The 25,988-nt window shown below is 42.7% G+C and overlaps 1 protein-coding gene across 1 annotated transcript; it reads left to right on the top strand.

The window, feature by feature from the left end:
• The first annotated feature begins 370 nt into the window (after positions 1-370).
• Positions 371-25,685, top strand: TSTD2 (thiosulfate sulfurtransferase like domain containing 2). Its single transcript, XM_069964329.1, has 9 exons — positions 371-870; positions 4,952-5,262; positions 7,675-7,783; positions 9,484-9,606; positions 10,912-11,017; positions 13,931-14,046; positions 15,760-15,918; positions 21,477-21,615; positions 22,537-25,685. The coding sequence occupies exons 1-9, from the start codon at positions 697-699 to the stop codon at positions 22,764-22,766; spliced, it is 1,467 nt and encodes a 488-aa protein (XP_069820430.1). The 5' UTR covers positions 371-696; the 3' UTR covers positions 22,767-25,685.
• Positions 25,686-25,988: the final 303 nt, after the last annotated feature.

Raw genomic sequence — 25,988 nt, 5'->3', positions numbered from 1 at the left:
AAATACCGAACGTTCGGGTTCGGATCGACTCGAGCATGCTCCAGGTTCGCTCATCTCTAATTGTGACAAATTATTGAGAAGCTCTGCTGATGTTTTTTGCTAAATTACAAAAAATGCATTTTTTTTTAAATAGCCTTATTTAAGGTAATTGGTTAAAATACAAATAAAATAAAAGGTACAATTTTTTTATTACTGTATTTTTGTAAGACCATTTCTTATTGCTGGGATCTAGTCCTGTCCTTGGCAAGGAAGCGCAGACCACAGCATGATGAATGAGAAGAAGCTAAGGGAAACAGAGTGCATGTGAAGAAGAGATGAGAGTTGCCGCCGGTCCCTAAGTTGTTGGACTTCCTGGGGGGAGGGCGCTGACATGCTTTCCTCAGCAGCTGCTTCATTCACAGTTTAGTGCAGGCAGGGTATGCATGCTGCTATGTCCACCTATGCTGTGATACCAGCCAAGTCCAGCCCCACAATTGTAGTACCCTAGCCTCCTGTTCACTTTACCAGTACTGAGGAAACTAGTCCAAAGTTGCATTGTGAAATCCTATTCACATCTTAAAAAGCTATTTTATATTTGTATATTTTGTTTTTAATGCAACAAGCCATCAAGTCTATGTTCTCAGAGCTGCCTGTGCCTTACCGCCATACTTTTTATATTGTCTTTTTGGGCTTTTACTGTGAGATTGCTGAGAAAAAATGTCCCTGTCTTCCTGTTGCAATGGAGCAGAGATGTGTCAGGAGCTGGACTGCTGTGACCTGGACTCTCCTGATGTAGACTTGAATGGGTCTGCTGCACCCACACCAGAGAGCACCTTAAAAGCAGGACTAGATGCAACTACAAGAAAGAAGTACATGTATGCAAGAAAGAAGGTACGTGATCACATCTGTGCATGCATGCCATAACAATGGGGAGTATTGCTAAGTGGGCCTGTCAAACCGTTTGGGTTAGGCAATTTTCTCTGAATCTGAACCCTCAGAGTTTATATATCCTGGACAATATAGGTACAGCCATAAGTTCAGGTATATTTCCTGATCCCAGCAGTGAGACGCGTTGGGGTCAATAACTTTTGACATGTCGGATGATGTAACGGATGACAGTTACTCTTTAATTCACATAGTGCAGATTGTATACGGCTGATGGGATGTATAAGGCTGGGTTTACACCTTTTTTGGAGGCTCCATCAGGTGCTTCTAATCACAGGGTCCATTGCATTCTGCCCTATTTTATCCAGTAAAATAATGGACACCACCCCAGCAAACCGACAGTCCTCATTAAAGATAATGGGGTTCACCAGGAAAGAAACATCACATGAACCACCAGGAAGAAGACAAAAAAAATAAACAATTAAGAAAATAAAGTGTTTTTATTAATAAATAACCCCCTCCCCTAATAAAAGTCCAAATCACCCCCCTTTTATAAATAAAAAGAAATAAATAAAAAAATAAACATATTTGGTATCGCCGCGTCCGTAATCGCCTGAACGATTAAATGATTACATTCCTGATCTCGCACGGTAAACGTCGTGAGCACAAAAACCCGCCAAAGTGCAAAATTGCGCATTTTTGTTTACATTACACCTCACACAGCCCCATAGACCAAACAATAAAAGCGTTATAAGGATGGGAATAGAGCGATTTTAAACACAGTTTTCTTTAAAAGGTTTAAATTTTTAAAAAGCCATCAAATAATATGAAAGTTATACAAGTTACATATCGTTGTAATGGTACTGACTTGAGGAACATAGATAACATTAGTCTTATCATAGGGTGAATGGCGTAAATACGAAACCCCTCAAAATAAAAGGAATTGCACCTTTTTTTCCAATTTCACTGCACATATAATTTTTTTCTGCTTTTGCAGCATATTTCATAGAAAAATTAAGTCTGTATTTGCAAAGTATAATTGGTGTAGCAAAAAATTAGGGCTCATTTGGGTCTGTAGGGGAAAATATGCAAGCGTAGTGGCCTTTTAAACATGAGGAAAAAACTAAAGCGCAAAAATGAAAACTGGCTCCGTCCTTAAGGGATTAAAGGCTTCTACAAAGGCTCAAGTCATTTTTACCATGTTTATCTCTGTTGTTGGACGCAATTTAAATAAAAAAGGCTGGGTTCACTCTGCGTATTTGTACATTTATAGGTTAAGGGTACGTTCACACTTACCGGTTCCGCAGCTGATTTTCTGCTGCGGATCCGCAGCAGATTTCATTTAAATAACTGAACACAGCATCAAATCTGCACCAGCAAATCTGCTGCGGATCCTGTAGGTGTGAACGCACCCTTAGGCTAGGTTCACACTACGTATATTTCAGGCAGTATTTGGTACTTATGTCAGGTCCTCATAGCAACCAAAACCAGGAGTGGATTAAAAACACAGAACGGCTCTGTCCGCACAATGTTGTAATTGAGTGGATGGCTGTAATTTAATGGCAAATTTTTGCTGTTATTTTAAAACAACGGCTGTTATATTGAAATAATGGAAGTTACTTACCGTTATATGGCGGCCATCCACTCAATTTCAACAGTGTGTGAACAGAGCCTTTCTGTGTTTTCAATCCACTCCTGGTTTTGGTTGCTATGAGGACCTGACATGAGGACCAAATACAGCCTCAAATATACATAGTGTGAACCCAGCCTCAAGATGAAAAAACAGATAACTTCAACTTAAATATTACCTACAGTCTCTGCTTGGCATAACACAATAAACCAGCCATACTTTGCCCCTACTCGGTCTTACTATCTTGGCTGAGTTCCTGTTCTGCCAACTTCCGCTGACATCCCAGTCTCTGCTCAGAGAGAATAGGAACACAGCCAGGACCGGAAGATCACAAAGCGGGAGTAAGGATAAGTATGGCTTTTTTATTGTGATATAAAGTTATGCCAGAGTAAGTTGTCCATGGAAAATGCAGTGTGCACCCAACCTGATTCATAAGCTAGGTAATTTATTAAGACTGCCTTTTCACACACTGGTTTCAAAGTATCCCTAAATCTTCATAACAACCGGTAAGAAATTGTGATCTTAAAGGGGGAAATTGACAATGCACCCAGGGTGTACACCATGGAAAAGGCGTAGATTTTGGCTTTCTCCCTGGCATACAGCCGGAGCGGCCAGCTTTACTAAGAAGCCTGCAGCTTTTAGTAAATCCAGTCAAAAAAAAGGGTGCAGGGCTTTATCTAAGACTAGCATCCGAGTACGCCAGTCTTGATAAATGTCCCCCATAGTACTTCTCTCCTTATGCTGCCATGGTGTATGCCATAGAAAAGGGGCAGATTTGCTTCTCTTCCATGGCATATGCCTCGTTGGCCTGATGTGCAAGCAGGGGCGGCACAGCGCAATGGGGAGGAGGCATAGCCTTCTCCTGTGCTTCATTTATCAAAGCTTAAAGCTGGAAAAAGGCATAAACTAGGCAAAAATTATACGCAGGTGTACATTTTGGTGTATATCCTCAGGTCCCTCCAGATCCACTAAGAGGCCTACACCTCTTAGATAGTGCTCTCCTGTGGATAAGGGACAAATAAGTTTTAATCAGAAAACCCCTTAAAACTCCCACCTCCATCAACAACAAAAAAAACCTGCAACATTTATTTATTTATTAAAGGTAACTTCCTTGCAGGGGCACTGCAAAAGAGCCATGGTGCCCTAAAGTAGTAGTAGTAGAACTCTCTGAAAGTTACAGCTTCCAGTTCAGTGTACAGATGAGTTTGGCTGTAGCCATGGTCTAAGGGTATTATTACACTGGCCGATGAAGGCCCTATAATAAATGTAAACAAGCGCCGATCTAGCAGATCGGCGCTCGTTTACTGGGCCTATACACGGCCCGATAATCGTTTAACAAGGGCTGCAGGGAAATCGTTACTGATGTCCTTGCAGCCCTTGTTTAAACGTTATACATTACCTGTCCAGGTTGCAGGGCTCCTCTTCCTCTGTGCTTCTCCCCGGGTCCACGCGCTCCAGCTTCAGAGTGGCCTGTGTCAGCTGACAGGCCACTCAGCCAATTACAGGCCGCAGCGGTCCCGACCAGTGATTGGCTGAGCGGCCTGTCAGCTGAGAAATGCCACTCTGAAGCTGGAGTGCGCGCGGGACCCGGGGAGAAGCACAGAGGAAGAAGAGCCCTGCAGCCTGCATCGGTAATGTATTCTTCTTTTCATATCGTCATCGTGGGCCGCGCACTGCTATTACACGTAGCAGTGCGCGGTCGGCGCCCAACAATTATAGGTCAGAGTCTATATCAACGATCAGCCCATGACAACGATCATCGGCTCATTGTTGTCTTTATTACACAGAACAATAATCGGCCAAATCAGGCTGATTCTACCGATTATCGTTCTGTGTAATAGTACCCTAAGGCTTTTTAAAGGGGTAGTGCGGCGCTAAAAAAACTATTCACAGAATAATACACATTACAAAGTTATACAACTTTGTAATGTATGTTATGTCCGTGAATCACCCCCGCCCGTGTACCCGGAAGTGTGTGGTGCATTATACATTACCTGATCCGTGTCGAGCCCGTCCGCCATCTTGTGCCAAACGTCATCTTCGGACGGACGGCTGAATCGCTGCCACCGCCCCCCCCCCTCCGCCGCGTCATCAGCCGCTCAGCCGCAATTGGCTGAGCATAACTGCGATTGGCTGAGCATATCTTCGTCCGTCCGAAGATGACGGTTGGCACAAGATGGCGGACGGGCTCGACACGGATCAGGTTATGTATAATGCACCACACACTTCCTGGTACACGGGCGGGGGTGGTGGAACACAGGGAAAGGGGCGATTCACAGACATAACATACATTACAAAGTTGTATAACTTTGTAATGTGTGTTATTCTGTGAATAATTTTTTAGCGCCGCACTACCCCTTTAATGAGTTGAGTGTGGCTGACTTATAGATTGCACCAGAGAGACAGAGCTATTATGCATATAAAACTGTGGACATGAATAATCCTCTTCACCTACAGGCATTTGCCCTTCTTGTTAAAGAACTACAATCAACAAATACATCGCTTCCAAATGGTCAAGATGGTTTTATCAAATGGAACTGCTGTGGCCAAGAGTTCAGAGACCTGAGAAGTATTCATAAGCATGTAGCTGCCCAGCATGCAGCGGACGTTCTACAACAGACTGGAAACATTTTACAACAACTTGCTGCTCCTACCTGTTTACCATGCACTGATAACCCTGTTGCCTCAACTGAAATGTCTTGGAGCAGTTCTAAGGTTTCTGACTGGTTTCCAGATATGACATGTTATAAGACTGAAGAGTTAACAAGGTAATACAAGAAGTGAATTAAATCTGTTTAAAGCCAGATTCACACTTACCGGATCTGCAGTGGATTTCACGCAGCGAATTTGCAGCAAAATCCGCTGACATCCCACTGCTAGTATGTAAGTGACAGCCCTGTTAGACCCCCGCCGGCCAGAGCATACTGCACCTGCTTCACGCTCCCGCTTGCTTCTGGGGCTCCCAGCGTCTGGACGACCCCCGTATTCGCAGTGTGATATCCGCTACGAATCTGGTACGTGTAAATCTCGCCTTAAGAGGTCATGTTATCATGTTTCCTACTGTATATGCGTATTAAAGGGGCTTTCCACAAAACTGCCCTACGGCAGGGAATGGTAAGGCAAGTAAAAACAAGTTAGTAACATGCCTCTGCTCGCCCCTAGAGCAGGGCAGTTGCCAGAGTCCCTGGCAGAAGTGCCCTGATGATGTCAAATTTGTTTTGAAAGTATAGTGGTGTAAAGTCTCCATTGCTATCCTAACTGAAAGGACCATACGATAGAGGAAGAGATGCTCATCTTGGGAATATTGCTTTTCTACTATTTGATTTAGTATGGCATAAAAAAGTGTATTGCTGCTAAAGCCCCTAGAAAAAAAAACTTTTTGTCCTTTCCCATTTGCACGCTAAAACGAGACTCAAAATTGAATTAGCCTTCAGGATATTTTTAGTTTTATCGCTTCTATGTCTGGTAACTCTTTAAAGGAAACCAATCATGCTAAAATTGGCCATAAAGCTAAGGAAACGTGCTGGTACATCACCCAGCACGCTTCCCAAACATACCCCTGTAGCCTGCGTCCCCTGTACATATAGACCGCAAAGTTAGTTTAACAATCTCCCGCGCTGTATGTAAATTACCAGCTAAGTAGTCACAGTGGGCTTGTGGCTGGAAAGCGCCGCATGCTGACGTCACCCAGGGGGGGGCGACATTGCACGTCTGCGACGCGGATGTTTTTACTATGCTGTGCATGCGCAGTACAGCGGGGGAAGCCACTGCTGTACTACGCCGCGCAGGCGCAATTTTTTACCATAAATTTACATTTAAAACGTGCACAATTTTAGAAAAAGGTTAAATTGTGCCATTCACTGTAAAGTTGCATACCTTTTACCTAAATTTTGGTGAATTGCCGGCAAAAGTGCATTAAGGGTACAAACACACACGGCATATACGCTGCGTATTTACTGCTGCGATACACAGCAGATTAGATCTAAATAACTGAACACAGTATCAAATCTGCTGCGTATCTGCTGCGTATCTGCTGTGTGTGTTTGTACCCTAAAGAAACTATTTCTCAATATAACCATACATATATTTACTGTATACTGTAAAAAATATAAAATGAAATTATAGATGTCACAATTATATACACAAAGTATATAAGATTAGTGTGCCTATTGGATGTCCGTTTCTCTTTCTGCACTGTGATTGACAACTTAGGAGCAGAGTTTTGAATCTCCCTCCCTCAGTTCCTAGTCTCCCCATCTAAATTAGTATAAATTATTTACATTCAGGACAATAAGCAGGGGACCTCAAAATATTGACTCCTAGTAGCCAATGTTATAACTTTAAGTTCCACACAAAAACATAAAATATATCAAACATACTAGATATTGATGCCTCTTTAAGAATATGCAAAGTTGTTTTAAATGTCAGGTATTCTAACCCTCAAAAGGAGTTACACAAACTGTAAAACAGCTGGTTTGACTCTCCATCTCTATATAAGAGATCCTTTGTCCTTTCTCTATTTTTGGTATATTTATTTTTAAAGGGGTTGTCCAGCGGAAAAAAAAATTCTTTCAAATCAACTGATGTCAGAACGTTACATAGATTTGTAATTTACTTCTATTTAAAAATCTCAAGTCTTCCCATACTTATAAGCTACTATATATCATGCAGGAAATGTTGTTTTATTTTCAGTCTGACACAGTGCTCTCTGCTGACATCTCTGGCCGAGACAGGAACTGTCCTGAACAGCAGAGGTTTTCTGTGGGGATTTGCTACTTCTTTCCACAGTTACTGACATGGACAGAGGTGGCAGCAGAGAGCACAGTTTCTGAATGTAAATAAAACAACACTTTCTGCAGGACATACAACAGTTTATAACTATGGGAAGACTTGAGATTTTTAAATAGAAGTAAAATACAAATCTATATAACTTTCTGACACCAGTTGATTTGAAAAAAAAAATTTTCCCCGCTGGACAACCCTTTTAATTTTATAGCTAAATATGTTTTATATGCCCAACCATGAGTTCAAAAAAACCCACAAAAATAAATAAGTATTTAGGGTGCTAGCAAAATTCTTCCACGATACAGAACAATTATTCCCTATTTATTTATAGTGAAACTGAAACTCTGTACATTTACATTTAGTACTGAATTAGACTCACTTATCTTTTTTTTCAGTGAACCAGGGGAAATTCTTCTTTATTACTGCTACTGTGATATAAGTAACCTGCAGTGGATCTGTGATTGGCAAAGGACCTTGTGTGAGCTGCTGCATCTCAATGGGAAAGTAAGCAGTACTAGCGAATATAAGAAACCTTGCTGGAGAGATCCAGCAAAGAGACAACTGTCAGTAAGACAGTCAGTTACCACAGGCCTTGATTTACAGTCTAGACTGGTGATAGCAAACCTTCACACTTCAGCTTTTGCATCACTACAATTCCCATCATACCTGAGCAGCCAAAGCCATATATTTGGTTGTCTAGGCATGATGGGCATTGTAGTTTAGCCACAGCACTAAGGGAAGGGGTACGCCAGAGTGCACCAAAGTATCCTATTTACATATTTGTATGAATCACAACAAAACGGGGCAACGGAATCTGCATCAGAACGCCTACCGTTACATAACAGCAGGTTCATACGTGCAAACCTGTAATTTACTAATGTACAGGGCTAGGCTTCTAGCACTGAGCCATGTATGTTAATCAGCCAATGCAGAGATATGTAGGGTCAACTAGGTCATGCAAGAGTTGTCTGAATTCTTTGCCTCATATGACCATACTACTTTAGATTTGATTGGTTAATGTCACGTGTCATGTACTTAGAGTTGTAAAATTCTCAAAAAAAAAAAATCACCCTTGGACAGCCCCCCCCCCCCCCCCCCCCGAACCCACCCTACTCCTGGATACAGCCCTCATACTTACCCCATCCTGCCAGTCCAGATACAGAGATACAGCCACCCGATCATCTGTGCGCTCAATATGCAAATGAGTAGAGATGAGTCTGACGTCCATAGGACATCACCGGGCAGTGATTTCCTATGGATGTCGGACTCATCTTGATCCATTTGCATATTGAGTGCACAGATGAGCGGGTGGTCGTATCTCTGGGCCCGGCAAAATGGGATAAATATGGGGGGGGGGGGCTGTATCCAGGGGTAGGGTGGGTTCGGGGGGCCGTCCAAGGGTGATTTTTTTTTTTTTTTTTTAGAGAATTTTACAACTCTAAGTACATGACACGTGACATTAACCAATCAGATCAAAAGTAGTACATGGCTGGATGGGATAAGTATGGGGAACTGTATCCAGGGGTAGGGTGGGTTCAAAGGCCATACAGGGGTTACAGGTTCCCTTTAAAGGGGTTATCCAGCATTACCAACATTAAAAAAACGTGTCCTCGTTTGTCTCAAGTTCAGGTGTGGTTTGCAACTAAGCTCCATTCACTTTAATGGAACAGAGTTGCAAAACCCCTTCCAAACTGTAGACAAGCGTTGTGCTGTCTCTGGAAGAAAGTGGCCATGTTTTTCTAACATATGGATAACCCCCTTGAACTCTGTAGCCAAGTCCCTTGGTCTTAGACCTGAGCTAAGGCACATGGACCCCTGCAGCTCCATACATTGTAGCATAGGCAGTCTGTATGCTGACACCTTGTGGTGTCTTTTTACAAATATGTGCCAGAAGAGATACTTCTAGGGTTGAATACTTCTGTACATACTGCATCTGATTCTACATAGCACAATTTTTTTTTTTTTTTTGCATCTAGCAGAAAAAAACTATGTATCCTTATGAATTCTCATAAGGAGGTACAAACTAGTAGACTTTTGTAAAGGCCATGCTACAGTTTAGTTGCAAATGTGCATGAATCCCTTGGAAGTGGCTCATCTGGCTTTTGGGCTGACAGACCTCCTGATAAATGAAGTTCCTGGCTGGCTTTTTTTTTTTCCTTAAATTTTGCCATGTTTAATTTTTGTTATTTTTTTTTTTTTTTTAGATTCGCATAGCTTCAGAAGGAATTAATGGAACAGTAGGGGGAAGCAAAGTTGCTACCAAGCTATACATCAACACAATGCTCTTGCATCCTTTATTTAAACATATGTGCTTAGAAGATTTTAAGGTAAGAGCCAAGATTTGGTCACAAATGTATGCATACATACCGCCAAGTAACCATGCACAAAACTATAACAGACTGTATTTCTGCTGTGTTCATCATTGAACACCATTCTATTTTATGTCTAATATTCTGTCTAAAAGGGTATACCCTGCTCAACTAACATAGGTAATATGTAGGGGATATCAGCCTAAATATTTTTGCAGATACATTCATTTAGAAAACTTTCCTCCCTCTCCTGTTCACAGCTTGCTCTCTAGGCTACTGATCACTGCTCTGCTGAAAATTATAGGGGGACATTTATCAAAATGTGGTCCTGGTGTACGTCACGGAATAGGGACACATTCTTGTGGCCTTCTCCCGTGCCTGATTTATCATGATTTACGCCTGCTTGCAAGTGTAAATCATGGCACAAATCTACACCTGCTCCCGGGCAGGTGTAGATTTGCTACGCAATGTCTGTGCCAGGCGCAGGGTGGCTGGATTACTAAGAGGCATCCCTTACAGGAACTGTCCAGAGCAGTAACAAATTTTTCATAGAAAACCTTTCTTGAATTGGACAGTTCCTGTCATGGACAGAGGTGGAAGCAGAGAGCACCATGTCATACTGTAAAGAATACACCACTTACTGAAAAGCATACAGCAGCTCATAAGTACTGAAAGACTTGAGAATTTGAAATATATGTAATTAACAAATCTGTTTAACTTTCTGACAACAGTTGATTTGAAAAAGAGAGTTTCTCTGTAGTACCCCTTTCAATTTATATATATATATATATATATATATATATATATATATATATATATATAATATATTTAACTTGACAAGCTCTACAAGTTAGTAGAGTAAACAAAGTAGTTGACGTTTTTAATGTATCTTCCAGGGTTGGAGATTTATTTTGTTCTCTTGATAAAGAGCTCAAAATCCCCTTTATAACCAAATAGTCAAAAGTACAAAATATGTTTGCTTGCGGCTACTGCTAGGGGGAGAATACAGATACATAACTGGGTGTGTTTCCAGCCTCGAAGAGACTTTCTGCATAAAGCCAGAGGATTTTGGTTGTCCAGGTATGATTGGAATTGTAGTTTTAGCAGCAGTTTTTTACTGTATAATAAAAGTATCATCAGTGAAGTTTGACTGTAAGTATCTGTACTGATCCTGAGAATGAGGAGTCTGTTCTCAGGAAAAAATACCTGTGCATGCAAGGTCACCTTTCAATGTAATTGTTTCTGTCTATCACCTAATATATAAAATAAAGTCTAAACATTTTTTTGTTTACTTTATGTTTTAATTTTATGTGGATTTTGCAGAAAAGTGATGGAGGAGCCCACTGTTTTCCTGATCTCCGCGTTGGGGTTTTCCATGAAATTGTGCCAATGGGTGTTGATCCAAAGAAAGTTAGCTATAAAGAAACAGGTATTTTAAGAAAATTTTTTTTAGTAGCGTCATGTTACCATATGTTCTGCTGTGTCCTTGGAAGACTTGGACTTTTAAATATATGGTGACTATTGCTAAATATCAGTATACGTAGATGCAGTCTGTTTGTTGCTGGTTAGACTAGGGTATGTAGTGTAAAAAAAAAAATCTCTATTCTTTATTTTTTAAAGGGGTTGTTTATAATTAGAAGAAAATTGCTGCTTTTTTTCTGAGAAATCGCACCACAGCTGTTCTCAGGGGCAGTGTTCCCTTTAAAGTGATTCTGTACCCTCAGTCTGACCCCCCCCCCCCCCCAAACCACTTGTACCGTCAGATAGCTGCTTTTAAGCCATGATCTGTCCTGCGGTCCGTTCGGTAGGTGATGCAGTTATTGTCCAAAAAAACAACTTTTAAACTTTGAAAAAATTTGAAGCCCGTGCCCTACGGGAGTATCTGTGCCCTAACTTTGTACCACCCCCTCCGTCCCTCCTCCCCACCCTTTTCATCATTAGGAATGCCACTGGAACATTTTCTCCATGCTGAACATTGCACAGGTCCTTAAAGGAGACCTGTCACCCAAAGACCCCCCCCCCCCCCCCCCCCGTGCCGGGGTGACAAGCTCCCGACCCCCTGTTACAACCCCCTATACTCACCTGATCCCGTTGGGTCCCACTTCCTGATCCGGTCGGCTCACGGAGATATGAGCGCCCGAAGCCCGGCGCGTGCGCTCACAGGAGAGTCCGACGCCCATAGAGAATGAATGGGGAGTCCGATGCTCCGTCATTCTCTATGGGCATCGGACTCTCCTGTGAGCGCACGCGCCGGGCTTCGGGCGCTCATATCTCCGTGACCCGACCGGATCAGGAAGCGGGACCCGGCAGGATCAGGTGAGTATAGGGGGCTGTAACGGGGGTCGGGAGCCTGTCACCCCGGCATGGGGGGTGACAGGTCCTCTTTAAAGTGACACTGTCACCCCCTTTGTGCATTCTGACATCTCTACACAGGTGTAAAGGGTAAATTTAGCGTTTTTCATACCTTATTTCATATCATACGTCATGATGTTTGTTCAAGTAAAAAGTGTCCTTTTATCAACTGCAGATTGTATTAAGTGGGCGTGGCACTTAGCATTAGCGCCACTTGGCCCAGCCCACAACGGCACCGCTGGCCCATTGGTTGGCCGACGTAAAGGGGGTGGGGTCTAGACCTTTCGGCCAGCCTGTTCCAATGGCCAGCGAGAGGGGCAGGGGCCAACTGTGGCATGGGCGAAGCTAAGGGGCGCTAATGCAGTGAGGCCCCGCTCACTTAACACAATCTGCAGTTGATAAAAGATCACTTTTTACTTGAACAAGCACATGACGTATGATATAAAATAAGGTATGCAAACCGCTAAATTTACCCTTTACACCTGTGTCAGAATGCAAAAAGGAGGTGACAGTGGCACTTTAACAATCCAGCCCATGTGCCGAGCTAAACAGGTGGGGAATTGGAGACAATCTGCCTGGAGCATTCCTAATGATGAGGAGGGCGGGAAGGAGGGACAGAGATGTTGTGGCAGCCTAATGCATACACAATCCAGGCCACTCCCGTAGGGCACGGTGCTGCCAGTTTGAAACTAAATTTTTAGCACAATAACTGCATCACCTGCCAAACGGACCCCAGGACAGATCTTGGATTAAAAGCAGCTATCTGAAGGTACAAGTGGTTTGGGGGGTCAGATTGTGGGTACAGAGTCGCTTTAAGCTGCATGGTGCGCGGAGGCAAGAAGGAAGCCCCACTCACTACCGCCAGCTCAGTGCAAGACCTCTGGCCGGCGGCTGGCAAGAACGCTGTATCTGCATCTTCCTAAAAGCTGCTAGTTTCGCCATTCCCTCTCGTAGACTGCAGGAAGATCTGTCCTGCAGCCTATCAGAAGACTGCATGTAGAGGGGGTGTGGCCAGCTGCCAACAGATGGGAGACCAGACCCGCTATTTGATTCGGCAACATATCCTCCTCCTGTTAGTGACACTGTTCCTGTCATTGTGGGAGTCGGACTCGGGCAGCATACCAAAGGGAAGGGAAGCCCCAGACTGCTTTCCTAACTGCATGTACTGGCTGCACATCTCCACATGGAGTATGTAAACAAAGGGGAAATTCCTGCAGCTGCCATCTTTGTTACAGCTGGAACCCTCTAAACCTGACCAGTGACCAGGAACAAACCGCAGGGCGAGTTCTGAATGCACAGCTATTGACTGTGTGTAACTGCAGGGTTGCCACAAACTTGGTGAAGAGCAGCCTAGAATAAAATCAGGCCCTTCTAATAGATCCCTGAGAGATGGATGCTGCTGAAGAGCTTGAAAGTGACCAGGACCAGTACAGTGACTGCCTGGGTTATGGGACAGAGCAAGGGTTCAGGTTTTAGTTTCTCACTGTCTGACTTAGCTCTATAACTATATGTGCAGGACCTCAGACTTTAAGGCCTGAGCCATTTCATTAGTGGAGTATCCTCTCTCACCTTTTCCCACCATGCAGACCATTCCCCCTGACACTGCTGGCAGCTATGATCAGTATAGTAATGCTGATATCTATTTTGAAATGTAAAACTCATTCAATAACCCATTCAGCCACATCTGGGAAAGCTGGGTGACCCTAAAAAGAGCTGCCATTTCAGTTTTTAATGGGTTACATCTGGATTTCCTTGATTTCTAAGGTGTGCCCAATGGTAAAGGGTATATAAAATGAATATTTAATTTGCTATGCTACATTCTCTTTCAGAGTAAGGTAGCGATATTCCTGTGTCAAGTTTATGAATTGCCCAACTTGACCATTTCCCAGCTCTTTTGCTATTCCGCTCTGCAGGGAGCATTGCTCAGGGGTTGGGGCTACAACTGTTAGCGCACTGTATATATTCTTACAATTATTTATTTTTACTTTAGCCACACATCTTACTCCAGAGGAGTTTCATAACAGAGTGGAAAATTATTTGTCTGCCTCAAAAGAAGCAAAGGACACTATTTTATTGGACTGCCGCAACTTCTATGAAAGCAAAATAGTAGGTGTTTATAATCGGATGAGATTTTCTCAATTTGTGTTGACACAGCTGCAGGATTTGTAGTTGCAAAAAATTATGAACCATTCATTTAAAGGGCATCTGTTATTGGGCAACACGAAACACAGTTTTTCACCCATTTTAACAGGAATCTAGGAACAGTCAACAAGTTGATGGATCCAAACCAGCATGGCTTTACTCTGGGCAGAGCAGATCGGGTCAGACTTATCTCATCGATTTCTTTGACTATGTCACACAGGTGCTGGATGAAGGTGGTGCTGTGGACATTGCCTGACATTGCCTGTGGACATCAGACTGAAGGATAAATAGCAGAGGGTTGTTGTTAATGGTGTATATGCTGAGCAGAGAATGGTTACAAGTGGTGTGCCACACGGATCTGGGTCCAGTTTTAATATGTTTTTTACTGACCTAGGAGAAGTTTTGTTAGGCAAGGTTTGTCTTCTGATCACACAAAAATGTTCAATAGGGTTAATGTGAAGGTGTCCTTAACATGGAACATTATTGAGCTTTACTAGGTAAGTGGTCAAAACAATAGACACTGCAGTTCAATGTTTCTAAATGTAAAATAATGCACTTTAGAGATGAGCGCTACTCAAGCATGCTCGGGTCTGCTCATTCAGCATTCAAATACCAGTGGCTTACTAGGTTTGGATGCAGCCCTAAGAAGTCCTGGAATTTTTCTAGGACTCCCTAGGGGTACATCCAACTTTGTCAGTCTCCGCCATTTAAATGCAGAGCGAGCAGACCTGAGCATGCTTAAGTCACACTCCTCTCTATACTCCTCTCTAAAGGGTATAGATTTTTGGAAGCCTTAAAATGAATCAGTGCAACCAGGCAGCATGAAAAGCCAATTGTATGCCGGGCTGTATAAACAGCAGGAAGAGATAGATTGTGATCCTCCTGTCAGCAGCCAAGAGTATGGACTAACACTGCCTATACAAACCTATGAAGGGAGTGAGCTAGAAGAGCTGACAAGCAGACAGAGGATTTAGGGTTTCTGGTTAGAGCACGCTGGATTCACTGCTCAGTGCTGGTCTGGGAACTTCTGAAGGTTTGCTTTAACAATGGAGTTTGAAGGTTGGTAACCTAGTGATTTAATAAACAGAAACAGCCTCATGGCCTGTTTATGGAGAAGAAAGACAGTGAGGGGGATACCGTACTACACCAGCAATATGCCCCTTTCATGTCCCAGTATGAAAATTAGGCATGAACTAAAGAGGGAAAGGAGAACATAGGATATGAAAGTAGGCGCACACCTGAAATACTGTACAAAAATAGCTTTATTAGTTCCGGCTACAAACAGGTAAAAAACATCTAAAATCCAAAACATGGCATCCTCCTAAAATCCAGGAGGTTGCTAACTGCTACATACATGCTTAATAGGCTATATAGGGACTAAAACAATAACACCAAAGAATCATACAATGCATGAGGCATAATGCGTGATTACATGATAGTCATACCACCTGGCGATAATGTACTGTCCTAATGTAGCAGAGAACCAGACACCCCACGCGTATCGCTACTACATGGCGGCTTTGTCGAACTAATGTTATGCACCAACGACCAGTGATGTTTCTGTCATTGATTTAATTTGTGTGCTTTCAAATCCCAACAATGTATACATGTAAACTGACCTTCATTTTCTTGCTGTCATCATTAAAAATAGATGTTACATGATGTGTTCCATTTTAGGGACAGTTCCAGGACTGCTTAGCTCCAGACATCAGGAAATTCAGCTACTTCCCAAACTATGTTGATCAAAATCTGGACTTATTTAGAGATAAAACTGTTTTGATGTACTGTACCGGAGGAATTCGCTGTGAACGTGGTTCTGCTTATCTCAGGTCAAAGGTGATATGATCATTTTCTTGAACTCCTTATCCAGATGTCAATATATCTGTCATTTTTAACCATTGATGCTAGGAATGATAAGTAAGACATCAGGAGGTTTTAAGGCCCTATTACACCAAACCAATGTCGTCTGAACTTGGCCGATTTGCAGACGTAACATAACATAATTGCTGATCGTGGTCTTTCAACATGTTGAAAAATCACAATCACAACAGCGATGGTCTTCTGCAGCAGCAGATTACCGCTCTCTTCAATGGGCAGCCAGGACGATCTAAGCTCCCTGGGGCCCCTCATGCTCCTCCCCACTTGCTGTCTGTGCAAGTATTCGCTCTGGAAGCGAGAGAAAGCAAGCGCTGAGCTGACGTGTCATGTAATAACGGCCTTTACTATTGCAAATGAGATAACATTCCGGTACAGTTTGCACCAATTGTCGCATGCGTGACTTGGGCTACATTCCCACATTCCTTATATACATTCCATAGGCAACCTGTATAAAACGGACTGAACTGTAGGAGCTCCCTGCAACATAATTTATTATAATGCAACAAGTCTGTGCCACACAGTTTTCCTACAGACCATATATACAGCATGTGGGAATGCAGCCTTATTATCTACTATGTTAGACACTTTAGGGCCTTGTCTGCCTGGCTCACTGGGAAAGGGCAAAGATTCACCAGTGTTATTAGACATCATGACCGTTGTGCACATCCTTAGACTGGCTCGTCTAAGTATTGGGTAGCCTTAGTAAATTTGTCCAGTTGCTCGTTATATAAAGATGAAAATGCTGAAAAATAGTAAAATACTTTATCTAGATTAGAATATGTTCCCATGCTTAGACTTGCATGAATGTAGAAAATTGCTTAGTATCGATTAGTAGCAGCAAATATAAAATTTGCTGCTACTAATCTATACTAAGCAATTTTCTAATATAATAGTTCATGTCACAGTTGTGTTAAAAGGGTCCTCTGGTGTTTTTTTTTTTATTTATTATATATTGCTGCAGTTATACAAAAAATATGCCATTCTTACCTCACCGGGGTACGTCCTGTGGTGTATTTGGCTCCCTATTAAATGATCCCTCCGCCACTTGTGAGTCTAATTTGTGACAGCCTGCTCGGCTAGTCACTGGCCACAGCACTGCCCTGTCTCAGTGACTGGCTAAGTGGGCTGTCACTGCTAAGGGTCCTATTTCACGGGCCGAGGAGGGCCCGATCAACGATGTAAACGAGCGCCGATCTGCTAGATCGTCGCTCGTTTACTGGGCCTATTCCACGGCCCGATGATCGTTGAGCGGAATGAATGACAGGCCACTCAGCCAATCACAGGCCGCAGGGGTCCCGGCCTGTGATTGGCTGAGCGCTCAGTCAGCTGACCGGCCATTCTGAAGCTAGAGCGCGCGGGACCAGGGGAGGAAGACTGAGCGGAGGAGAAGACCTGACAGCTAATGTATGCTGCTGCTGCTTCTCAAATCGTCGGTCGCCCGCCGCGCACCCCTATTCAACCGTAGCGATGCACGGTGGGGGAACGATGATTTTAGGTCTGGCTCTAAATGAACAATCAGCCGATGACTCACTCATCGGCTGATCGTTCTTTCTATTTCACGAGCGATAATCGGCTAAATCGGGCCGATTATCATTACTGTGGAATAGGGCCCTAAGATATGTCAGTCTCAGAATTGGTGATTGGATCATTCAACAGGGGACCCAAAGATATTGCAGGAGGACACTGGGGGAGTGTGGTGAGCTTAGATAGCATTGTATTTTCTATTTATAAATTTCCAATGCTGGCATATGCCTTCTAGTATAGCAGTGGTAACACCGGTGTGGTCCAGCTTTAACATGGTGTGTTTTTGTGAACAAAAATGTGCATTCAGACTGCAGGACCATCAGCAACATTGCATAACTATTGGGGGGAGAACTGGGGGCATAGTTTCCACAATGTTCAGAACGCAGTCTGAATGCATATGTTAAAAGACAGCTTTGGCCTGCTTATACTCATTACAGTTTTGCAGTGTGTGTTTTTCCTTCTCAGCAACTCTTGCCAAAACCAGGTTGAGTCATAGTGAATTGGATAATATATAGAATAGCTGCTGCTTCTACCTTTTCCCCCTCTCTTTGAATTCAACCCACACTAGGAGTGGATTGAAAAAAGAAAAAAAAGCAGAAATAGCATCTGGTCTTCAAATTATGCAATTCATTATGATCCACACGTAGCTTTGGCTTCAAAGCTATTAGGCCCTATTCTCACACGCTGTGATCTACACAGATTACAGAGCGTGAAGCTGCACAGTGGACTCGTAGCTCTCCCGGCATCATGTATCAATATGATTCTGGGAGAGCTGTAAGTAAAATAGTAAGTAATGGTACAGCGCACAGATCTATAGAAGGGGAACAGACGTTAACTAATAAAATCCACCTTCAGTGACCAGAATCATGATACACATAAAATAAAAATGATTAGTCCTCAAGGTACCCTTGTAGTGCATAAAAATTTTGAAGCATGGTGTATAGTACCGCAAACGAACTGTATTGTCTCTGTTGACTTCAACTGTGCAATACTGCAAGGGCCCTGCGGCATATTCTAGTGGGGACTCTTTTAGCATAGTATTTTATCTTATTTGCTTTTATGTGTGTTTCTTATATACTATGTTAATAAATGCCTTTACTTTACTACACACCATGCATCATAATTTTTAATGCACTAGAGGGGCACCTTGAGAACTAATTATTCTTGTTTTATGAGAGGTGAAGGTTTTAAATCTTTATTCAGTAAAGTCCCACTGACAACACTTACATCTCTCCCAGCATCATATTGATACATGATGCCGGAGAGCTGCAAGGCCACTGCACTGTACAGTTGGGTTAGTATTTGTAAGAGCAGCCTTATAGATGAAGATTCTTCATCGGTTCCCCTTTGATGCCTTTTAAAAGAATACAGAGCATCTATGAGGGCTTCATTCATAGAATCCAGACTGCACTTGTAGGCTGATAGTATAACCAGATGGAAAGTTGGTTTATGAAAAAGCTGTGTCAAAAATTAGGCAGACGAATGGCTGTGCCATTTCACCTGTTAAAATGGCACATTTGCGCCATTTTAAGGTGTAATGTGCGCCTTTTTCATTCATGTCATGGAATGATTTCTCAGACCAATGCCATGTGAACTATGACCTTCTAGGAACCCTGAGATTCAGGTGCAGCATGCTGGCTGCCATAGTGTCAAGGTCTTAGGTTATAGAAATTCTTTTCTCTCGGATCTTGCTTTTTTGTACCTGTAATTGTTGTTGTGGTACCCAAGAGTAATAGAGCCCAGCTTTCCCATGCAACTGAATGGCCATACCCCCTAGTAGTACAGCTATATATAAAATATACAGTGGTACCTTGGTTTGAGAGTAACTTGGATTAAGAGCATTTTGCAAGAAGAACTCACAGTTTTTCAAAATTGTAACTTGGATTAAGAGCATTGCTTTGGTTTAAGAGCTCCCTGTACTGGGTGGGAGGGGGAGTGGAGGAGGGGCATGGTCTGCATAGCGGGGTCTACAGCACTGTACTCTGACCCAGGAAGTCTCCCTCACCTTCCAAATCATAGCAGATCCACTTCAGGATGGGGCTTACATCAGGGGACAGGACTGTGGAGGTAATCTCTTCATATCTGTAACCTCTCTCTCCCTATACAGAGAGTGCTGCTATACTGTGCTCACATCTGCCCTGCTCATTCCTTCAAACTGCTGTATAGAAGTATCTGTCACTGTCCTCCTGCACAGCTCTATGATTCTGACTTACTGATTGGTCCATGTTGAACACACACCCCTTCCCCATTGCGGTCATGTGACCACACAGACCTCTGACAGCAGTCCTGCTTCTCTATTCTAGCCTGTTGTACTACACTACTGAGTTGTGGGGATCTGCAGATCCATCCTGTATCTACAAACTGCTGCTGTGTTATCAGGTTTATGCACTTACTATACATTATACACAGCTATACATAGCTTATTGCTATACTGTACAGTGACTTATAATATGACATATCCAGATGTTTTTCATTGTTTGTTTCATCTGTTCTACATGTTGTTCAGAATAAAATCATTATTTTGGGGGTGTGGAACCAATGGTCTGCATTTCAATGATTTCTTATGGGAAATTTAGCTTTGGTTTAAGAGTGGATTTGGATTACAGGCACAGTCCCGGAACGAATTATGCTCATAATCCAAGGCACCACTGTATATCTATTTATAACTAGGTAGACTAGCTGTTCAGATGTCTGAGAAGGTTTGGTGCCAAGCATTTCCAGCCCCTGAATGGCTGCCTTTATGAGTGTACTGCTAAGGAGGCGGCCATTCAAGGGTCTGGGAATGCTAGGCAGAACTATTGTGAGTGGTGCAATGAAAGCCATCACTCAGCTTTTCCAGACATCAGAATGGCAAGTCTTGTTACATATAATATACTGTACATCACTGCATTACTTATATTATATATATATATCTGTTGCGCTGTTCCTGTCACTAGAAATGTATGACTAAATAGCCATCTGGGTTATATCAGTTGGGGGCATTTCCCAACATTGTGTCACACTATCCAATAAAAGCTGACATTGCCATACAGCATAGGGAATTGCCCCTCTTCTGGTGACTCTCGCTTACCTATTTGGCAAGAATGAGAGGAATGGCACAACAAGCTGTAAGAATAGATGTTCCAGACTTGTGCCATGGAGAATATAAGTATTCACTTAAGCAGATAAAAGAGAACCTGTGGCCTTGCCTGTCCTATCTTTATAGAGAATATTTGCGATATGGACCAGGTACAGAACTGCAGAAAGGCGATAAAGAAATCAAATAAATGATGTATTTGCTTATTGCCATTTGCAAAGTTATAAAACTGCATTTTTCCTTGGAAACTGAAGTACCACACCTATCTGCAGCTCTCTACATCGGTGATTTTCAACCAGTGTGCCGTGGCACACTAGTGTGCCGCGACACATGGTCGGGTGTGCCGCGGGGAAAGTTCCCCAAACTATGGTGCCCCTGTGAAACAGGAGAAAACAATGGGGAAGAGAAACCTGGAGATGGGGAAGAAACAGGGGAGAGAAGCAGGGGGGAGAGAAACATGGGGATGGGGGAGAAACAGGGGAGAGAAGTTTGGTGGAGAGAAGCAGGGGGAGAAAAGTATGGTGGAGAGAAGCAGGGGGGAGAAGTATGGTGGAGAGAAGCACAGGAGAGAAGCATGGGGGAGAAGTATGGTGGAGAGAAGCACAGGAGAGAAGCAGGGGGGAGAAGTATGGTGGAGAGAAGCACAGGGGGGAGAAGAAAACAGGCCCAGGTTTCACACTGAGTGAGTATAAATACTATAATATATAATATATAATAGTATAAATGTATAATATGTACTGTTTTAGTGTCATTTTGTGCTATTTTGGTTGGTGGTGTGCCCCGGGATTTTTTAAGTATAAAAAGTGTGCCGCGGCTCAAAAAAGGTTGAAAATCACTGCTCTACATGGTATGGCCTTGACAGATTCCCTTTAAGCATTATTCATAGTGTGTTTTTTTTTTCTCCCTCCAATAATAGGCTGTATGCAGAGAAGTATACCAGCTTAAGGGAGGCATTCATAAATACCTGGAAAAATTCCCAGATGGATTTTTCCGAGGAAAACTGTTTGTGTTTGATGGACGCTTTACAATTTCTTCCAATGATGACATCATATCTAGTAAGTACTGATTTCCAGTAGTCTTAATTCACAGATGTAAGAACAGCACGGTAGTAAAATAGAACTGTGAATGGTGGTGTGTTTTTTTCATTTGTTTTTCTTTGTGAAAATAAATTGCAGCTGTAAGTTATGTTCCTACATCGGGAACGTATTAGAAGAAGGCGGACGTTTAGTGAAATAGCGGCCATCTATTTAACGAGCCGGACACGTTCCTGAAGTGGGAAGATAGCCCTATACGTTTTTTCTTCCCATGGATCTGGGCACTTCTTGGTTTCTTTTCTGAACTGTGACCTGTTTGTTGACATGCAACATTACACTTTCCCTTAATACACCTTGCAGGCACATGGGGGGGGGGGGTTATTACTAAGTCTATCTCTCAAACAGTATAGTTTCAGTAATGCTTGTACATTTACAAGATGTGAAAACATATTGTATCAGTCTAGACCTAGTTATCCTTATGTGTACCCAATAGAAAACAACAATGCTGGACAATAACTTCAAATGTTAGCAAAAGTATTTCTTTATTAATTACATAACAAAAGTAAGAACAAATTTACTTAAAAGTGCAGGAAGCAAGTACATACATTGGAGGGATTGCAAGGCAGAAGGCAAATAAAATACATGTACAAATATGCATACGCATCTATATATGTATATATATATATGTATATGTGTGATGGGAGAGGCATACTAAACAAAATGGAGAAATAGAGAGAGGGCCACAATTATGTCAGATGTAGATAAGAAAGTCTCCACAGGTAGTATCTCACACAGGTAGTATCTCACATAACCAGTGTGAAAGCTCCTCACCACTTCAGCCCTGTATAGAGCTATTGCCCAGCAACACCACTCACCCATTTTAAAACGGACCTGAATCCAGTAGACCTTTTGAATAATTTTGATACTTCTTTGTTTGCTTAGCCTGTCGTTATTGTGGCATTGCATGGGACAAGTACAAGTTATGTTCAACCCAACGGTGCTGCCAGCTGGTCCTAACCTGCTCGACGTGCCATGCAGGAGGCCTTACTGCATGCTGTCCTACCTGTCAAGAGAAAGGGCTCAAGACACAGACTGACTTATACCAGGATCAATTCAAAGAAGAATGTGAATGTACAGAAATGAGACCCAAGATTCCAACAGAAAAGGTTTAACTATGGAGTGGCTTTTGATGCAGGGTTTTCAGGGCAATTATTAAACAAATGCCAGCCAAAGTTAGAGCTGCCAAGGCAAATTTAATTGTCTACTGCAGCCTTAAGTGGTTCTCCAATGCATATTTATTTACATGCCTTTTTAACTGAAAATAAGAAGAAATAGAATTAGTTGATCTACCTGAAATCTAATCACTGTGGAGAATAAAGAATAAACATAAGTACTCTCAAGTTTGTGCAATAGTATTTACGGTATATAAATAGAATCCTATTTAGCAAACCGTAAATGGATCTTGAGATTGTTTTGTATAATCTGTAGGAGTAACAATGAAAAACCTTTTTAAATTTAACAATGCATTTTTCACCTGTATCAGTCAATCAAAAATTATTGGATCGATTTAGCAACTGGTGCTTCTTGTTCTCAGGACTGCATATATTATGTATGAATGTAATGATGGCATCAGCGTGCTTCAATTTCCCCCCCAAAAATGCAATTCCTGCCTCTCTCTGGAATCCCATGGGACCAGGCAGGAAAGGGAAGGTTATTTGAATGGTACTGATGACAGATTGAAACATAGACTTTTAATTTCACCAGCAAAAAAGGGTAATAAAAGTTCTGAAGATGGAATGCGTATGTCTCTATTTGTTAGATAGTTATTACTGAAATGCCAGTCTCATGGTGTGTTTACACAGAGATTTATCTGACAGATTTTTAAAGCCAAAGTCAGGTATGTATTTGAAAAGAGGAGAAATCTCAGTCTTTCCTTTATGACCTGCTCTGTTTGTAGTCTGTTCCTGGCTTTGGCTTAAAAAATCTGTCAGGTAAATCTCTGTGTAAACGCACCATACCCTCCCAATATTTATTTGATTGGGCATTCCCTCATAAGCGGAACTGTTTTGTACTCATGTTTTCCAGTAAACGTATTGATGGTCTGACTTCAGGGTAGGTTTCCTATATCTGATCTGAGATACTTGGCATCCCCCACATTTGTTTACATGTTTTTTTATACAGTCATGGCCAAACGTTTTGAGAATGACACAAATCTTATATTTTCACATGATCTGCTGCCCTCTGTTTTTTATGTGAGTTTGTCAGATGTTTTTTATCACATACAGAAATATAATTGCAATCATATTATGAGTAACAAAAGCTTATATTGACAGCTAGAATGAGTTAATGCAGCAAGTCAATATTTGCAGTGTTGACCCTTCTTCTTCAGGACCTCTGCAATTCTCCCTGGCATGCTCTCAATCAACTTCTCGGCCAAATCTTGACTGATAGCAGTCCATTCTTGCACAATCAATGCTTGCATTTTGTCAGAATTTGTTGGTTTTTGTTTGTCCACCCATCTCTTGATGAATTGGCCACAATGAGTTCTCAATGGGATTAAGATCTGGGGAGTTTTCAGGCCATGGACCCAAAATCTCCATGTTTTGTTCCCCGAGCCATTTAGTTATCACCTTTGCTTTATGGCAAGGTGCTCCATCATGCTGGAAAAGGCATTGTTGATCGCCAAACTGCTCTTAGATGGTTGGGAGAAGTTGCTCTTGGAAGACATTCTGGTACCATTCTTTATTCATGGCTGGGTTTTTAGGCAAGACTGTGAGAGAGCCGATTCCCTTGGCTGAGAAGCAACCCCACACATAATTGGTTTCAGGATGCTTTACAGTTGGCATGAGACAAGACTGGTGGTAGCGCTCACCTCGTCTTTTCCGAATAAACTGTTTTTCAGATGTCCCAAACAATCGCAAAGGGGATTCATCAGAGAAAATGACTTTACCCCAGTCCTCAGCAGTCCACTCCCTGTACCTTTTGCAGAATATCAGTCTTTCCCTGATGTTTTTTTTTTTTTGTTTTTTTTTTTGAGACGTGGCTTCTTTGCTGCCCTCCTTGAGACCAGGCCTTGCTCCAAGAGTCTCTACCTCACAGTGTGTGCAGATGCACTCACACCTGCCTGCTGCCATTCCTGAGCAAGCTCTGCACTGCTGGTAGCCCGATCCCGCAGCTGAAACACTTTTAAGAGACGGTCCTGGCGCTTGCTGGTCTTTCTTGGGCGCCCTGGAGCCTTTTTGGCAACAATGGAATTTCTCTCCTTGAAGTTCTTGATGATGCGATTGTTGACTGAGGTGCAATCTTTCTAGCTGTGATACTCTTCCCTGTTAGGCCATTTTTGTGCAGTTCATGCCATGTGTGACGCTCGGTCCAGGACATTGTTAACAATGGTTAACGTCACCCTCACATTTCTACCTGCTGCACCTACCCTGAGTGCGGGGTGCCGAGCATTCTGGTGCAGAGAGAGAGAGAAGGGTTTTGGGTGGAGAGGTGGGGGCTGGAAAGCTGATCCTCCGATTTACCTCGTCCCCAGCCAGGGCGCTCATATACTGATGCAAGGGATGGAAGTTCCTGCTGCGGGGGGCTAAAGAGGAAGGCTGGAGATCTGACAGGCTGCATCTAGGCAGCAGCTGCCCCTCCAGTGTGTGCTCAGCAGATGATGCCAAAACATTGTGTATTACTTGTAAAGTTTGCTACACATGGTTATATTGAACAAATCCACGTTTGTATTACAATCAGAAAATGTTTTTTTTTTGTTTAGTTTTTTTCCAAAGGGGTGTGGCTTTAAAAGGGGCGTGTCATAATTATCGTTCAATTTATTGTTACTGCGGCTACATGTACGATAAACAGCGATATTGATTTAGGCCATTATTGCCCAGCCCTACCTTGAGGTGTTGACTGGTTTGGGAATGGTGCGATCCCTTTTGATGCATTGGCTGGAGAGGAGGGATGTCTGTGCACCTACTTGTACTGTATACTGCTTGTTTCCTAATGCATCTGATTTTTGTCTCTGATTGAGAAATCTGGGCCACGCTGTCTGTTTAAAAGTTAAATGGGTTTTAGTTCATCAGCCCCAATATGGTCATATTTTGCTTAAAGGGGTATTCCAGGGAAAATCTATAAATTAGCAATGGAAAGGGTTAACCAAGGTTAACCCTTTCCTAATATACTTACCTGTCTGTTTTTGGCCCCCCAAGGAGATCTCCGGTCCGGTCACGTGATGGTCCGGGCTGCAACTCGCGGATCCTCTTCTTCCGGTTCGGTGACGTCACCATAGCGGGCCGGCGTCGGCTCTCCTATTAGCAGCAGAGCACTAAACCAGTGCTCTGTGTCCCTGCTGTACCAAGTTAGCCGGGTGCTGATGTCCCCGACCCCCCTCCTTCATGTATAAT

Source organism: Dendropsophus ebraccatus, chromosome 3 (genome assembly GCF_027789765.1).
Source record: "Dendropsophus ebraccatus isolate aDenEbr1 chromosome 3, aDenEbr1.pat, whole genome shotgun sequence".
Classification (NCBI taxonomy): Eukaryota; Metazoa; Chordata; class Amphibia; order Anura; family Hylidae; genus Dendropsophus; species Dendropsophus ebraccatus.
The sequence above is the reverse complement of the archived record's forward strand: the minus strand, read 5'-3'. Positions and strand labels throughout refer to the sequence as shown.

What these genes read in the sequence shown, in the direction of transcription:
- TSTD2 (XM_069964329.1), top strand. Translation starts at nt 697, where the DNA reads ATGTCCCTGTCTTCCTGTTGCAATGGAGCAGAGATGTGTCAGGAGCTG. An exon ending in TGTGCTTAGAAGATTTTAAG is followed by an intron (nt 9,607 to 10,911) that starts GTAAGAGCCAAG and finishes TGGATTTTGCAG; the next exon opens with AAAAGTGATGGAGGAGCCCA. An exon ending in CTGCTTATCTCAGGTCAAAG is followed by an intron (nt 15,919 to 21,476) that starts GTGATATGATCA and finishes CTCCAATAATAG; the next exon opens with GCTGTATGCAGAGAAGTATA.